Below are 16,527 nucleotides of genomic sequence, written 5' to 3'. Positions count from 1 at the left end.
CATCAGTACTGTCAGCGCATGATAGGCAATGGAAATTTGCTTCAATCAGTGGGTGGTGAGATTGAGGCTTGTTTAAAGTGACACAAAAGGTATTTCATCTTTAACCAGTATGTTTTAGAATTAGCTACAAAGATATGCTCTGTTTTTGTGTTCTACTGATTCTGTTAGGCTTTTTGACAGATTTTTTACGTTGAAGAAGTTATAATGAAGAGGGAGGTCCGGTGGTTCTTCAGATCATCTGACTGTCTGTAGCTCTCCTTAGTCATTTTAGGTTATGAGCACAGAGTAGGAGATGATACTTGGTCTTCAATACATTATAGAGCAAATGCAGTTTTGCATGTAGAAAAAATGTTTCTGAGAATTTGGACAGTGCTGTATTAATTTTAAAGATGTCACAGAAAGGGAATAGATCAACCAGAGTTAGCAGCAGTTTAGAATGACATCTGCGGAATATAGAAACAAGTGGCCATTATTGATAATCAATGAGATGTAGGCTTCTGACAGAGCAGTGACATATGACTGGACTCTGAACAGTATTAGGGAGGATGTTAATATTTAAGCAGTTATTGGGGATGTTAGTTGAGATGAAATCAAAAAGGTAGAAGCACAAGTTTAAACTGGCCAAAAACACACAGGCGAACAGGAAGCAAGAAAAATCCCCTCTGGTAAAGGAAACTTGTTGAATGAAGACAGGAATAATCCAAATGCAGTAATAATTTTTTATTAGAATCCACAAACAAATGATGAGTGCTTTCATCCCAGAACATCAGAACATCATCAGATAAAAAATGTAAAGTCTGCATTATAAAGGCTTTGAAAAAATGTCATATTCAATGATAGAAAAGACACACCCCCTTAAAGACACACCATACAGTACATCATCATCATCTTCTTTCGGCTGTTCCTGTTAGGGGTTGCCACAGCGGATCATCTGTTTCCATTTCTTCCTGTCCTCTGCATCTTGCTCTGTCACACCAACCACTTGCATGTCCTCTCTCACCACATTCATAAACCTTATCTTAGGCCTTCCTCTTTTCCTGTTACCTGGTAGCTTCATCCTTAGCATCTTTTTCCCAATATACTCCGCATCCCTCCTCAGCACGTCCAAACCAATGTAATCTTGCCTCTTTGGCTTTGTCTCCAAACCTTCCAACCTGGGCTGACCCTCTAATATACTTATTCCAAATCCTGTCCACCCTCGTCACACCCAGTGCAAATCTCAACTCTGCCACATCCTGCTCAAACTCCTGCCTTTTTGTCAATGTCCACTGTCTCCAACCCATATAACATAGCTGGTCTCACTACCCTCTTGTAGACCTTCCCTTTCACTCTTACTGGTACTTGTCCACCCTTGTCACACCCAGTGCAAATCTTAACTCTGCCACATCCCGCTCAAACTCCTGCCTTTTTGTCAATGTCACTGTCTCCAACCCATATTTTATTTATTTTTTATTTAACATTTGTTGACCGGGAATGTCCGACTAGGTTCCACAGAGCCTGTTTTCAGCGGAGGCCCGGGGAGAAACGCTCCAGATGCATGTCTTTGGAATGTGGGAGGAAACCGGAGTACCCGGAGGAAACCCATGCGAACACAGGGAGAACATGCAAACTCCACACAGAAGGCACCCCAGCCGAGAATCGAACTGGAGAACCTCTTGCTGTGAGGAGACAATGTTAACTGCTGCACCACTGTGCATATATAACATAGCTGGTCTTACTACCCTCTTGTAGACCTTCCCCTTTCACTCTTACTGGTACCAGTCTGTCACAAATCACTCCTGACACTCTTCTCCACCCACTCCATCCTGCCTGTACTCTTATCTTCATCCCTCTTCCACACTCATCATTACTCTGAACTACTGATCCCAAGTATTTAAACTCATCCACCTTCGCCACCTCTACTCCCGGCATCCTCACCAATCCTCTATCCTCCCTCTCATTCACACACATACATTCTGTCTTTGTCCAGCTGAGCTTCATTCCTCTTCTCTCTAGAGCATATCTTTCACCATACACACCATACAGTACAGGAAAAATAAAATATAAATACATGGCTTTTATATAAATATAAGATTAAAGTACAATATTTAAAAATCAGTTGATTTTAAAAGACATATAATAATCAATCAAATTTAAAATGTATACTGCAAATACAGAATTATCTGTCCAGGGCTTTTAGTCTTAATAGGGAGCTGATAGAGATGTTTTCATTCAACCCTGGCCAGTTACCTGCATCTAAATGCAACTGCCAGTATAGCTCCCTTTTCTCTAAAAGAATAGACCAGACACCACCTCTGATTTCTGCTTTTACATTATCAATAATGAAGAAATGAAACATATGTCCCTCATTTTCTAGTATATGTTTACTGAGGGCATTAGTTAACTTTTTTGTTTTTATCTCATAGAGATGCAATTTTTTAACTTTATATTGTTTTTTCTGATATAATAACAACACCACTGGTTGCACAAAGCACAATAAATAACCATTTCAGAGTTGCAATTATATCTATGGTGAATTTTAATATTAATATTATTAATGGTGAATTTGTCACCTTCCTTAATGAACTTACAAAAGTGACACATTCCACATTTGTTCATGAAACCAGCTCTGCATTTTAATGCACTCTGGTTTCAAAAATATTTTTCAAGTTCCAACCCTTTTTATACACTATAGTTGGAAATGTATCAATGAAATTTCTAATAACCTTATCCTGTCTTAGGATGGACCAATTCTTGTTCAAAATGTGTCTTATTTCAATGCTGTCATAGGAAAAGACAGTTACTAAGGAAGTTTTGTAATCCTTGGTATTTGGGATGTCACCCTGTATAGTGGTACCGATACTGGAATTCTGAAAGGCTTCATGTTCTAACAGGGGTAGATAAAAGTACCTTTCCCTGTTATCAACATCCTCAAGTAAAATCTCAGTAACAAATCTGATGGGATACCCTCTTTTCAAAAACATGTTCTTAAGGGTGTCACATTCAGTAAGAAAATCATCTATATTTGACACCATTCATGCAGCACAGACAAACTGTCCGTTCACTATGGCTTTCTTTTGCTTTAAAGGGTGGGAACTTAATAATGTAGTAAAGAATTCAAGTAAGTCTCTTTTCTAAAGATTTTATATATAAATATTTTGTTGTGGTAATCCTTTACCAAAAAAGATAAAGAAAGGCGATCTCATCTAAATCATATGTGTGGGTAAGCTGTAAAAATTCTGTCGTGGAGTTAATAAACACCATAAATTCATTAATCAATGAATCAGTTCCATCCCATAAAATAAATATGTCATCAAGATAGCGGGTATAATATTCAATAAAACTATGGAACCCAGAAGGAAAAAGAAATTTCTTTTCCCATTGTGTCACAACTACATTAGCATACAAGCCACCACAGGCCGACCCCATAGCCACTCCTTCTTATTGTAAAAAGATCTAATTGTTAAAAAGAATAAAATTGTTCTTCAATACAATTTCCATAAGATGGGTGTACAACAACACATCAAAATGATCAACATTCTTAGCATAAAGAAACTCACTGAACCAATCCAGACCAATGTCATGAGGAATTATCGAGCAAAGATCTTTTATATCAATGGTCAGGAAAATGTATGTATCCTTGAAGAGAATTTTGTTAACAGTGCCCAAAAAAACTCCAGGAATCTTTACATTTGTGAGTTTCATTAAAGAGCAAATGTTTTAACTTATGGTCTAAATGGTTAGCCAAGGAGTGTGTGATGGATCCTTTTGCATCTACTATGGGGCGCATGGGTGGTTGCAGCAAATTCTTGTGTAGTTTGGGTAGTCCAAACATCACTGACATTTTTGGGTGTGAAACCAAAAGGTAATTTAAAACCTCAGTGGAACTGGAGCCTTCTATGAAAAGGTCCTGTAATTCATTTCTTATTTTTGTATAAGCAATGTTCAATTCATTAATGGAAGACTTTACTTAAGCCATCTTGTTGTTATAATCATCCAGATTCATTAAAATACCAACTCCCCCTTTGTCTGGTTTTATAATCCTAATTTTGTCCAAAACATCCCTTATTTCATTGGTAGTTAAGCTCTCCTGGGTATGGAATACCATCTTCCCCCTATCCCTAGAGGAAAGGTTATGGATGTCACACTCATAACAAATTCTTTCAAATAATGGAATCATGGGATGTAATGGAGGGTTATAAGTGCTAGAAATAGCAAGGGGATTAAACAAAATGGTTAGAAAAAGAGTTCTGAAACAGAACTCTGAAGTTAAGCTTGTGAGTGTAAGTCCATCCAGGTATTGGCTACATTACAGCTCTGCTGAGGTATAAAAATAAAGCCCTTGGCGAAGATATCACAATGTACAGTATTCATACAAACATTAGAAAAATTATAAACTTTAAAATCAGCTAAGGAATTGGTTATAATGTTGTAAGGGGGTAAAATATGGTCATGATTAGTGTCAGTGGGATCAATAACTACTACTTCAGACTGTCCAGGAAAGTTACAGTCAATCAATTCCTGTTGTTCATGGTGTGGTTGTAAAAATTCCTCCCTCTCCTATTCAATTTCCCTCCCCTCCCCCACTAGTTGTAGGGGTAGTATGAAGATGTGTGACTGTCTCCCCAATGATTGTCCTGTGGGGGAACTCTGTTCTTCAGACGTTCGGAGCTTCTCAGGGGAGGAAATTCTGCTTGTTCTAAAAAAACTTCCTCCGAGTTATTATTGGAACAATGAGCTTGGGAATTATTCATAATGATCTCATTTTGACCAGTAAATTTAGTGTCCCATTCCTGTGAGGGTGGGGGGGTTAGGGTATGTTATACCCCTGCTATAATCAATTTTATCTCTGGTTAATTTTTTCACCTTTCATACTTTTATATTAGAACACAATTCATCACTGCTTTTGAAAATACATGTATGCTCATATTTAAAATCATTATATTGAATATGACTGCAAATCTTATTTAAATCAGTAACAGTTTCAATAAGTTCATTAATAAAAGCTTCATTATGTTTAATTATAACTTTCATATATTCTATTCTATGTTGGTCAAATAAAGCAGTCAGTTCTTTAAACAAAGTGGAACCAGCTTGCAAACCATTAGGGTAATGCCACATGCGTAATCCTTTTGGTACAAGCTTTTCCTTAATGCACTCAGAAAAATAGGCATTGTCTAATTGTAAACGTTTTATTTTTGAGAGGTAATAATCAAACTCTTCAAAAAGAGACTGTAAATTAGTGTTACCAGTTTCTATTCTAGTCGTTTGTCCATGATCCAAATTAATAGAAGCTGATAACCAGTCCTTTAATGCAGGTACTGCCATAGAAATACAGGAATCCTGTGAAGAATGGTTAATTCATTGTCTGCAAGGGATGGAGGCTGTAATAGTGCTGGAAACACCAGCCAATGATGTTAAAATGTTGAATGAAAACATCTCTATCAGCTCCCTATTAATACTAAAAGCCCTGGATAGATAATTCTGTATTTGCAGTATACATTTTAAATTTGATTGATTATTATATGTCTTTTAAAATCAAGTGATTTTTAAATACTATAGTTTAATCTTATATTTATATATAAGCCATGTATTTATATTTTGTTTTTCCTGTACTGTATGGTGTGTGTCTTTAAGGGTGTGTGTCTTTTCTATCATTGAATATGACGTTTTTTTCAAAGCCCTTTATAATGCAGACTTTACATTTTGGTTTTACCTGATAAGTTCTGGCGTTCCGGGACAAAAGCACTCATCATTTGTTTGTGGATTCAAAGTGTTACTGCATTTGGATTATTCCTGTCTTCATTCAATAAGTTTCCGTTACCAGAGGGGATTTTTCTTGCTTCCTGTTTGCCCTGTGTGTGTTTTTAGATTAAATCAAACAATGTTGATACAAAACAGTGCGTTAGGTCTCATAGGGCTTGAGACTAGTTGTGCAGGTTCTGCAAGAGCTAATGAAGTAAGATTTTGATTATGAGTACACACACAGCTTAGATGGAATTAATCCAGTAGAAAGACTTTTATGAAGTTGTCAAAGACTGTCAAAGAGGAACCCAAAATCAAAAGGTGTGGTGATCGGGTAGCCAGGACCATGATTATACGTGTCTAAAGCAAGCTGAAGAAACACCTAATTATTTATTTCTTAAACTATGTTAATCAGGTAGGAGAGCTTTTCTTAAGACTCACTTCAGCCATGACCCAAGGCAGTAGACAATCACAACAATGAAGTACAGCATTTATTACTTGTGCTAACATTATGTACTGAGCGAAAGGATGGATTATAAATCCTTGATTGTATGTTAATGTATGAAATGTGTATAATATTGTGCTTATAATCAGCTCACAGATGATTTGTCAGGCATTGGTTTAGATGAACCGTATACATATTAGGAGTTAATCTACTGTCTGAATTATAGAATGATTTGGTGTTTTAAATACGTTGTCATAAACAATATCACGTGGGTACAGGAAAACAGTAGGTGATGTATTAAGCATGGTGAAATGAGTACCTGGCTCAGAAGCAAGGTGTTTAGGGGTGTGATCAGCAGATGCCGAAGGTGCGGTAATGTCAGTACTGGCATTCAGAAATGATTATTAATACAGTATTTGCAGTCATGGCTTAAGTGCACTTGTAGAAGGCGGCTCACTACTTTTTCATAACAGGAGGAGTTTTTTATGGTCCTCCAGCTTGAAAAGACCTTTTTTTGCTCCTTAACTTTAAGCTGTGGGTTGTCAGTTTGGGTCAGGAAGTGCACTGGGAGACGAATAACCTTGGTACCCAATGGTAGGGAAACAGATGCTATTCTTTGTTTGAACTAGAATGAAGCTTTGAGAATACTTAGACTTTGTAGAATGAAGTAGATTGTGGAAGGAAAAACAACTGTAAGAATGATTACCACATAAATATAAAAAAACATTGATTTACATATTTTAAGTGAACTATGAAGAGCACTTTGCAATAAGAACAACTGTTAACAACATTGCTGTGTAGTGAGTATCTGTATATACTCCTTATTGAGCATATTGTGATTCTTCTTAATAATAATTATAAACAGCACGGCTCTCATCCCCTTAATCCTGGACTTGGGTAATCATCCCTAAAGATTTCACAATGTGAAATAATTGGTAGTGAAAGAGAAGTCCAAAACTAAAACCAAGATTCATATACAGAGTGAATGTTAGATTTACTGAAGCTAATCCAAGTTTCAAGCACTTATTTTTTATCCATACTTGTATACTCACAGGTACAATACCTTTTTCTTTTTTAAAATAGGTTTGATTAAGGAGCAAATTTTACAACTTTATTGGGGTTCAAGTCTTGATAAGATAATAGAGTACAGCAGATAACTAACCTTCTTCCATGTTTGTTGGCAATTGTTTTGTACTTTGCCCAGGTCTACAAGAAGTGTGGATTAGGAGGAAACAGAAGGCTCTTAATACTGGATGCAGATGGCATGCTTCAAGCCTCAAGTATTGAGAGTAGCAGTTATAGCCTGTAAAAAAAAAAAAGACACCATAAGAAGAGATTCAGATTGTTGAGCCAATTCTGTTAAAGCAATGCATTTGTAACATTATGAGTAATTTATCTCAATCACTTTTCATTGGCCTGCAATGTGAGAAAAAAAGACCGCTTAGAAAGGGCTCTTTTTATATTGACAACGTATGCTGATGCAACTTTTATACCGATTCATTTCTCTGTGGAGAATTCATAGTTTCATAGGTGCATACTAGGTTAATACCCGCAAAGTCCTTTTTAATCCTAGTCGCACATCCCAAAATCTCTGACAAGTTCTGGTACTCTTGATAAGTGTAAGCAGTGGCTTGGAAGATGAAACATTTAAAAGCAGGGGCCTAGGAGATGAATCATTTACAGGCTGCCTGTGTCCATTAGAGACATAGCTGTCAAACCAGGGATGAAATTCCTGTTCTACTTCCAAATGTCCAAGTTACACTTGAACTGGGTTATGGTGGAAGCCTGCTTCATATGGATGTGGAGTCTGTTCCAGAGAAGGGGTAGTCTCTGGGATGCATACCTGTCTTTCCAGCATGCCCTATTTATATCACAGACAACATTTTAAGTATTTTAGAATGGGTAATTCTGGTACTGTTTGTTCTGCAGATATGCAGGAGGTCCATCAAAGTGGGGTCTAACAGTGCCTTGTATGCCAGGCATAGATCTCCCCTCAACAGCCTGTAGAGGACAGTATTTAGGGAAAGGGCCTTGAGACAGTCTGCATAGGACATGTTACTTACACCCTGTATTCATTTAGGGAGGAACCACCGAAGGAGTTCCAGTTGTTGGATGTACCTGGTTAGGTACATACCAAAGGGGAGATTGCATTCAATGATAGGTCTGACAAATGTTGAATACAGTGGAACAATGACATCTTTGGTCCTAGATGCCATACCTTTGTTTATAAGTTGCACAACATTGAATGATTTTCTCACTGCTGTAGACACTTGATGGCCAAATGCTAGATTACTGAGTATCCCCAGGTCACTTACTACTGGGCAACTATTAGGGGTGTGTTGACAATATGATATTACCATTGTGGATGACCTCCCAAAGGATTTTGTTGTGCATTTCTTGGCATTTAGTTTTAGTTCATGGGTCTAACATAACTTATTTGTGTGTGTGTCAGCCCTTCCTGGAGAACATGTGTGCAAGTGGGGGGTTGTATGACTGCTTCTAATTTGCAATCATCTGCAAATGTAGTCAACCAGTGGCCCTTGACATTGCCCTTAACTTCAGAGAAGTAAATGCCAAAAAGGAACAGTCCTGGAACTGATCCCTGATGGACTCCACTTGTGACTTGCCTCTTTGTAGAAGTGGACTTCCCAGTTTTCTAATTTCTTGAGTCCTCTCTGTGAGCCAGCTAGCTATCCACTGGGTGACAAGGATTTATACCAAACCTCTTGAGTTTGTCAGCAGTGGGTTTTGTGTCAAATGCCTTGGCCAAGTCAAGGTAGGCAGTGTGAACCATTTTGCCATTATCCATTGCTTGGCGACCTTCTCAAAGAAGTCCTCCAGGTTCAGTAGGCATGACCTGCCCTTGACAAAACCAAACTGGGTTGAGTCCAGTGTCTGGAGGTTTCCTATGTCATTACTGATTATTTCCATGATAATTCTTTCCAGGGCTTTGCATATGAGACTTGTGAGACTTATGGGCCTGTAGTTACCAGGGTATGTAGGTGTCTCTCCTTTGAGCAGAGGGATGACTGTTGCTGAAGCCTGTTTGGAGGCTACAGTTAAATAGCAATTCCCAAGTGCCTCATAGGTCATGTTTCATACATGTATTATAGCTAAAGCTCATCTACTTATTTAATTTAACTCTTTTTTTATTTTTTCTCCAACTATTACTGACTACAGATCCATGGCTTTCCTAATAGCTCCTGCTCTCTTCACACACTTTGGGGGAGTACCCTGGATATGTCTGGTAACTGGGTATATCTCAGAACTCTGGATGAAAAGCCTGCTACAATGGTATAGAAAGATAAAATCCGGACTGTGGCCCAACCATCGTGGGTTTGATTAATGGCTTGAGTAACTGACTAAGCAGCAGGGAGAGATGGGCATAACCATTCTGGGTGGGAGAGCACTTATTGATAATGTTCCTGAGAGGGGAGGTGTAGTCCATAGATGAGAGTTATCTTCAGGCATGGTAAACAAGTGAGGAGGTGGGGAAAGGGAAGAGGATAGGGCATGTAAAAGATCCCCCCCGAATGGAGGCAAGGACAGCTGAGCTTCTGGTACACTCTTAGGATCCACAACCAGCCCCAGCAATTTTGTATAGGTCTGAGGGGGGGCAGGAGACTAGCTGGTGGACCCCATGTGGATGTGGGCCATTGATGGCCGGGACAGTAAAACTTATGTGCCAGGGGAGGGGATAAAAAAAACTATGGATTAGAAGGGCAGACAGCCAAAGAGATATAAAGGCATTTGTAACTGGGGAGAGAGAGGCAGGGGCTGTTAAAACTGTGGAGAAATGGTTTTTTTCTTTAAGTCCTACTTCCCTGTGTCATGATGGGCTTATGTCATCTAGATGGGTGTGTAATTGTGCTGGAAAAAAAACACTCATGTGGTGATGGTGTGTCCTCATTTGTCCAGCTAGCTACTTCAGCACTAGCTCTGTCTCAGCCTTAGCATCACCACTGGTGCTTGTCAGTCAGTCAGTCAGTCAATCTCCCAGCAAATTTCAAGTACGCCAGATGCCATACCCCTGTTCTGATGTTGCCAAATATTCTTTCCCCATCTCTCCTAAATATTTTGTTTTTTTGGTAAATCACAGAGGACTACAGTCAGTCAGTAATGTCAGACTTCAGACCTTCATACTTCTTATTCTTCAGAGAATGTATATTGATGCAAAGCTTCTTCTTCCATTAACTTTTTAAGTGAATTGGAATAATATTTACAAAAATATCCCTGCTCTTATGCCTTTGTTCCACCATCATTTTTGGCTTTGTCCAGATTTCACTCCCAGCAGTGCCTCATTATTATTTATCTTCCCCTGCTGGGCAGTTCCATTTGAGCTGTTAACTAAACTCATTTTACCACTGTCATAGTCAGGATTTTATCATAGAGCTAGCTGCTTGCTTTGTTAGATTAAACACTTGGTTAGAGTTCACATTACTGAAATTATCACAACATTTTTCTCACATCAAAAAGAGTATTGCTACCTAAACATACAGTAAACTCTCAGTTAACCAGCACCCATGGGGATTGGTAGATGCCGGATAACTGTAGTTTCTGGTTGCTTGAAAGTTACTATTAAAAATAGGCCTGACTAATACTATACCCTACTATATGTTTGGCTTTACTTGTTCTCAAGTTGGGGAGAGAGGGAATTTATTCCTATCTTCCTTTTTAAAACTCTCAAACTCTTAAAAACGTAAGGGATGTTCCTGTGTGTGTGCGTGTGTGTGTGTGTGTGTGTGTGGGGGGGGGGGGGGGGCAGAAAGTACAATACATGAAAATTGTACTGTATTTCTTGATTTTTTTGCTGGCTGCTTGAGAGTGCCGAGTGCTGGTTGCTTGAGTTCCGGCTGAGAGTTTACTGTATATAGATATATTGCTCCTGTAACTTTCCCAGCCAGGCTTAGTGGGGAACCGCTCATACAAACATACACTAGCAACACAATTACTCCTCCTAATATGTACTTTCTTATGCATGCAATTAATCACATGACTGAACTATCAAGTTCTAATAAGATGATACAATCTCCTTTAAATACCCCCAATTGGACTTGCACCCGCTCCACATTTCAATGAACACAATGATAATACTTACAATTTTGTTTCACAGAAGAGATAGTAAACAATGACTATTTCTGCCTTTGTTTCATTCTACAGTTAAAGATGAGAAAATATTCTTACTTAGTTGCCCTTATCTGTGGTATATCTCTCTTTTCAAATACAACTTACGAATATAGACAAAAAACTCATTCTGGAATCCGGAAAACCTCACAAATATTTATTTATGAAAACAATTCAGCACTTTATTCCCACCATATAGATGACATCATCAAAATACTAAAGAAGTTATAACTTCTTCCTTAAGTACCTTTAGACACACAACACCTTTCAAAAGCACAGATTAATGAGCACATAAAATTAAAAGCACATATAATTTCATATTTAATCTAAATACTTCATTGCCATCAATCATGTTTGGAGAATATAATTAAAAACAGTGCAGCAATCATGTTACAGGAATAAAAACAACACGTTGAAATGATAAATCATCTAATTTTTAAGGCACTTCTCAGGCTTGTATCATCACTGATGGCAGGAAAGTGTATAGCATTTAATTGCCAGCACAGATTCTTTTATTCTAAAATTCTGTCAGTGTCCCTGACTTTATCTAATTTAGTAACTCCCACTGCAAAAAATATGATTTTTCTTCTTATTACCATAGACAATGGAATGCTTATAAATGGCATTATTTATGTTTTTGGATTTAATAGCACATATGTGCTTATAAATGTGCTTTAACAGTCTCTGCCCAGTCTTTTCCACATAGAAACTGTCACAGATCACATCTGGCAATGTATGTTACATTCCTAATATTAAACACTAAAAATTCCCATTTATACTGCAAGTCTTGCCTATATATCCCATGTTTAGAAAAGGACTTGCATCTATGAACTTACATTACTTGAAAAAGCCACATGGCATCTGTGAACTTACTCTACTTGAAAAAGCCACAAGCAGAATTATTCTAAGGCACTATGCTTTCTCCAGGTATTAAAAACAGCTTTTCTCGTTCAAGCACATTTTTCAAATTCAGGACTCTCTTAGAAAAATAGGTTCTTTCTCCAAAGTAGTAATGGTCTCATGTTATTTTTTAAAGTGCGTGATACATAGTTGTAGGGAATGCATTTTAATTTCAGTTGCTTCCCCCTCGCCTTCCTGCCTGAGTAAAGATGGTCTGTACACCATCACATCCAATGTTACCAGAGAATATAACAAAGAAAACTATAAACCACAAAAGCCAGTCAAGCAGAAATAAAACTGATAAAAAGTTCTGCCCAGAACATAGCAAGGAGCAAGAAATCAGTAGAGATGGATGCCTGAACATAGCATCGATGCTTTATTATAACAAAATTAAGAACATTCATCCATCCTAAATACAGGACTTCATCAGAACTAAATAAATCAGCATGATCACACATTTAAATATCAGAAATAAGATCATGTGATGCTAACCATCTAATAAAATCTTAAAACCAATTGATTAAAAGACTAAGAACCAATCTAATTTAAATATCCTAACATAACAAATAGCAAATAATCAGACCACAAGCCCCAACCAGCATTCGTAAAGGCATACTACTACTATTTAAAATATATTTTAAATGTGTTTAAAATATATAAAATATATTTAAAATATATCAGTTGCCTTAATTCAATAAAAAATCAATGGAGAGAGACAAATGTTTCAAACGCTTTTTATACTGGCAAAACTGAAAGAACACTAGCTAAGTATATTTATGAACACTACTATGACATCGTACGGCGGTAGCATTTTTACCTCACAGCAAGAGGTTATCTCATTCGATTCTCAGCTGGGCTTGGGAGTGCCTTCTGTGTGAAGTCTGCATATCCTCCCCGCGGTTGGGTAGCGTTTGAAAGACATGCGTGCGTAAATGGGCGTGCCTTCATTGAAGGTTGGGCGTCGAGCTGGCACCTCAGCGTTTCGTAAAAATCTACTGCCAATCATTAGCGGACCGGAGATCCACTGTGGCGACCCCTTACCGAGAAAAGCTGAAAGACAAACAACAACTATGACATTAAAAGAGGCAATGAAAATAATGCACTATATAAGCATTTGGGTGTGTGTCCAGGCCACAAAAATTTTAAATTTGCTGTGTTGGAACAAATTCCAGAAAACCCATGTGATGGTCCATGGGAAACACTGAGCAGAGAGAATTGCAGCGGTAATTTAACTTAAATGCAGATATGTTACCTAGTTTGAATGACATCTCAATAAGCAGTGTACTTAAGTTAAGATCAGCTAAACATTAATTATATATATATAATTATTAAATCCTCTTTATTTGCTTATGTATTCACTATTTATGGGTTTGTTTGAAACATTTGTCTCCGTCCATTGATTTCTTTACTGAAATAAGTAACTGATGTATTTCAAATATATTTTATATATTTTAAACATATTTCAAATATATTTTAAATATTAGTAGTATGCCTTTAAGAATGCTAGTTGGGGCTTGGATGTGATTATTTGCTATTTCTGATATTTAAATGTGTAATAATGGTGATTTATTTAGTTCTGATGAAGTCCTGTATTTAGGAAGGCTGAAAGTGCTTAACTTTATTATAATAAAGCATCAATGCTACATTTTGGTGTCTGTCTTGACTGATTCCTTGCTCTTTGCTGTGTTTTGGGAGGAAATTTTTATAAAACTGAATACAACAAAGAAGGCATTTTGAAATTTTGGAAAATACTATTGCAAGAACACTCTAAGAAGGGAACAGTGCATAGCTTGTAAATGAACATATTAGTCTGAGAGATTGGATGACACATTTTGGAGATGACAGTAAATCCCAAACAATGCAGCACATACCCACTAAATGGAGATGTCCATTTTTAAATTCGAGTGGCACTCATGCTTTGTAAGCTAAAATCAGAAAGTCTTAACATGTATGATTTTTAATGTGCACTATGTCAGCCATGTGTTACTGGTACTTTGATCTCTACACAGAACTATAATTAATCTTTAGCTACTGGTCTTACACAATTTGTACACCAACATCAGAAGGGTACTTCCCTACAAAAATGACAAAGGCTGCTTTCATAAACACAATACATACCTCTCAATTATCCAAATTTGTGGAACTAATTTGTTCTCAAACATTTTCTCCACCCAGCCTAAAATAGGAAATTATTTTAAGAATTCTGAGTTAATAGTACTAGCATTTAAAAAGAGTCTCTGATGTGGGTCCTATTCCCTAATCATCTTTTGCTTCATCCATAACTGTAGAGGTAAAACGTAGAAAGGTATGGTAGAAGATCATTTAACTCCTGCTGTTAAACCACCTGATGTAATATTGTAAAAATGCTAGTTATGTGGCACAAATAACTGTTATGAACATTTTATAGGAATGTGCTCACAGAACACGAAAACTTATTGTTAGTGGGTTTCTCCAATACATTACTCTGTGCGGCAGTTCAGCATGATATTATTCTATATGTATGATTTATGTTTTGTGTTACTTTGCCTTTTCACACAGAAATCTGTTTTGGTTTTATAGTATGATGTTTTGGAGATAAGTAACCATGAGGTCTATATTAGGTAGATGAAATGGTATTCCAGTGAACATCTATTCAGTGACCTGTAATCATCGAAAATCGCTTCAGTGATTTGCCGAATTCACTAAGAGCAACAAAAATAGTTGCCCAAAGCACAACAGACAACCACAGAACTTTTCCCTTTTCTCCACTGTAGTGCAATTTTGGAAGTGATATATATAGTTGGGGGTGTGTGGGGATGAAACCCCCCCCCCACTTGAGTGGGTTAGATTCAACTAAAAGCTTTGGGCAACTATTTCATTGCCCTTAGTAAATTCAATGAATTGCTGATGCAATTTTCGCTGATTACAGGTTGCTGAATAGGTGTTTGCGTGTATATCATTTCAGCAAACTAATATAGACCCTAACCATGGATTGAGGTTCCCTTTCAGATACTGGAATGATGGTACTACATGACATACTTAAGGTGGAGGGTAAATGAACAGTTTCACACTGAAATGTGTGAATCTGACAAGGAAATGTGCAGTTAACTAATTGATGGAATCCCACTATCAATGATAGGCTAATAGCAAGATTAAAAGTATGACACAGATTTTGTATGAAATAATGTCTGACAGTGTGCACAAGTACATGCTCTTTGCCTTTTGTGACACCCACATGTAAAGGTCTCATACAAGACAGTATATTCAAAGATTAAGGAGACTGCCTCACAAAGAAGATGGATCATAGCACCCTTTTGCATATACATTTATAAATTTTAATTTTATAATTTTATATATATATATATATATATATATATATATATATATATATATATATATATAGAGGATACTTAATAAAACTAAATCTGAACTAGCATGGAGTCAAAGAGCATTGACCACAACATGTCACCAATAAACCCTGCCAATTACACACAAATCAATATATATATATATATATATATATATATATATATATATATATATATATATAAAATTCAAATGATCACCCTTGAAGTGAATGTACAGTTTTGGTTGAACATGTGAATGTTGAAATTTTGATTGGGATAGGTTGTGCTATTTAGGGTTGATTGCTTTTACATGGAGGTTGTGTGATCATGGAGTTGGTGTATGTACGAAAGAGGTGTGAGGGTGCAGCTCCCCACATGAAAATCATTGTATTTGCATTTTTATGAGGATTTATTAAGTTTTTTTTTGGCAGTGATTAGTAATGATTTTATTGTGTAGTACTATTGAGACTGTTTGTCATGTTTTTGTTATATTTTGAAGGATCATATGTTGGAAAGTGTTGACCATTGTGAACTCAAACTTTTTTTCTACTTTTGTGGTTAATCTTTTCAACGTTTAATATTTATAATACAGTATAATATAATGTAATATAATGTACACGCGCACACACACTTGCGTCTGTATAATTTGATATATATATATATATATATATATACACACACACACACACACACACACACACACACACACACACACACACACACACATATGGGTCTACTTCAAAACATTGAAATCTCATAACATTGAACCTCAAAACACTGAGACCATAACACTGAAAACCCAAAACAACAAAACCTCAGAACACTGAAACTTTGCATCATAAGATTGAAAACTACAATGTACATGTAAATAACATCCCCTCCACCTATAACACCACCAAACTAACAAACACACTTTTTACTACATTTCTGCCCCCATTCCCCCATAAATTTAATATACCAACTCCACGATTGCACTACAGTGGAAAAAACTTAATTTCCTAACTTCAC

General features: G+C 36.8%; 1 protein-coding gene across 3 annotated transcripts in view; it reads right to left on the bottom strand.

The window, feature by feature from the left end:
• The window catches only part of STRA6 (signaling receptor and transporter of retinol STRA6), a 585,684-nt gene that overhangs the window by 48,393 nt on the left and 520,764 nt on the right, over window positions 1-16,527 (bottom strand). For all 3 annotated transcript variants that reach the window (XM_044077758.1, XM_044077760.1, XM_044077759.1), the window contains exon 17: window positions 7,332-7,472. In XM_044077758.1, the coding sequence (XP_043933693.1) occupies window positions 7,332-7,472 (141 nt within the window). The remainder of the gene's footprint in view (window positions 1-7,331; window positions 7,473-16,527) is intronic.

The sequence above is a fragment of the Protopterus annectens genome, chromosome 7.part0 (assembly GCF_019279795.1).
Source record: "Protopterus annectens isolate FY-2018-M chromosome 7.part0, PAN1.0, whole genome shotgun sequence".
In the NCBI taxonomy this organism is placed as follows: domain Eukaryota; kingdom Metazoa; phylum Chordata; order Ceratodontiformes; family Protopteridae; genus Protopterus; species Protopterus annectens.
Note: the sequence above shows the minus strand (reverse complement) of the source record. Positions and strands in the feature narration are given on the sequence as shown.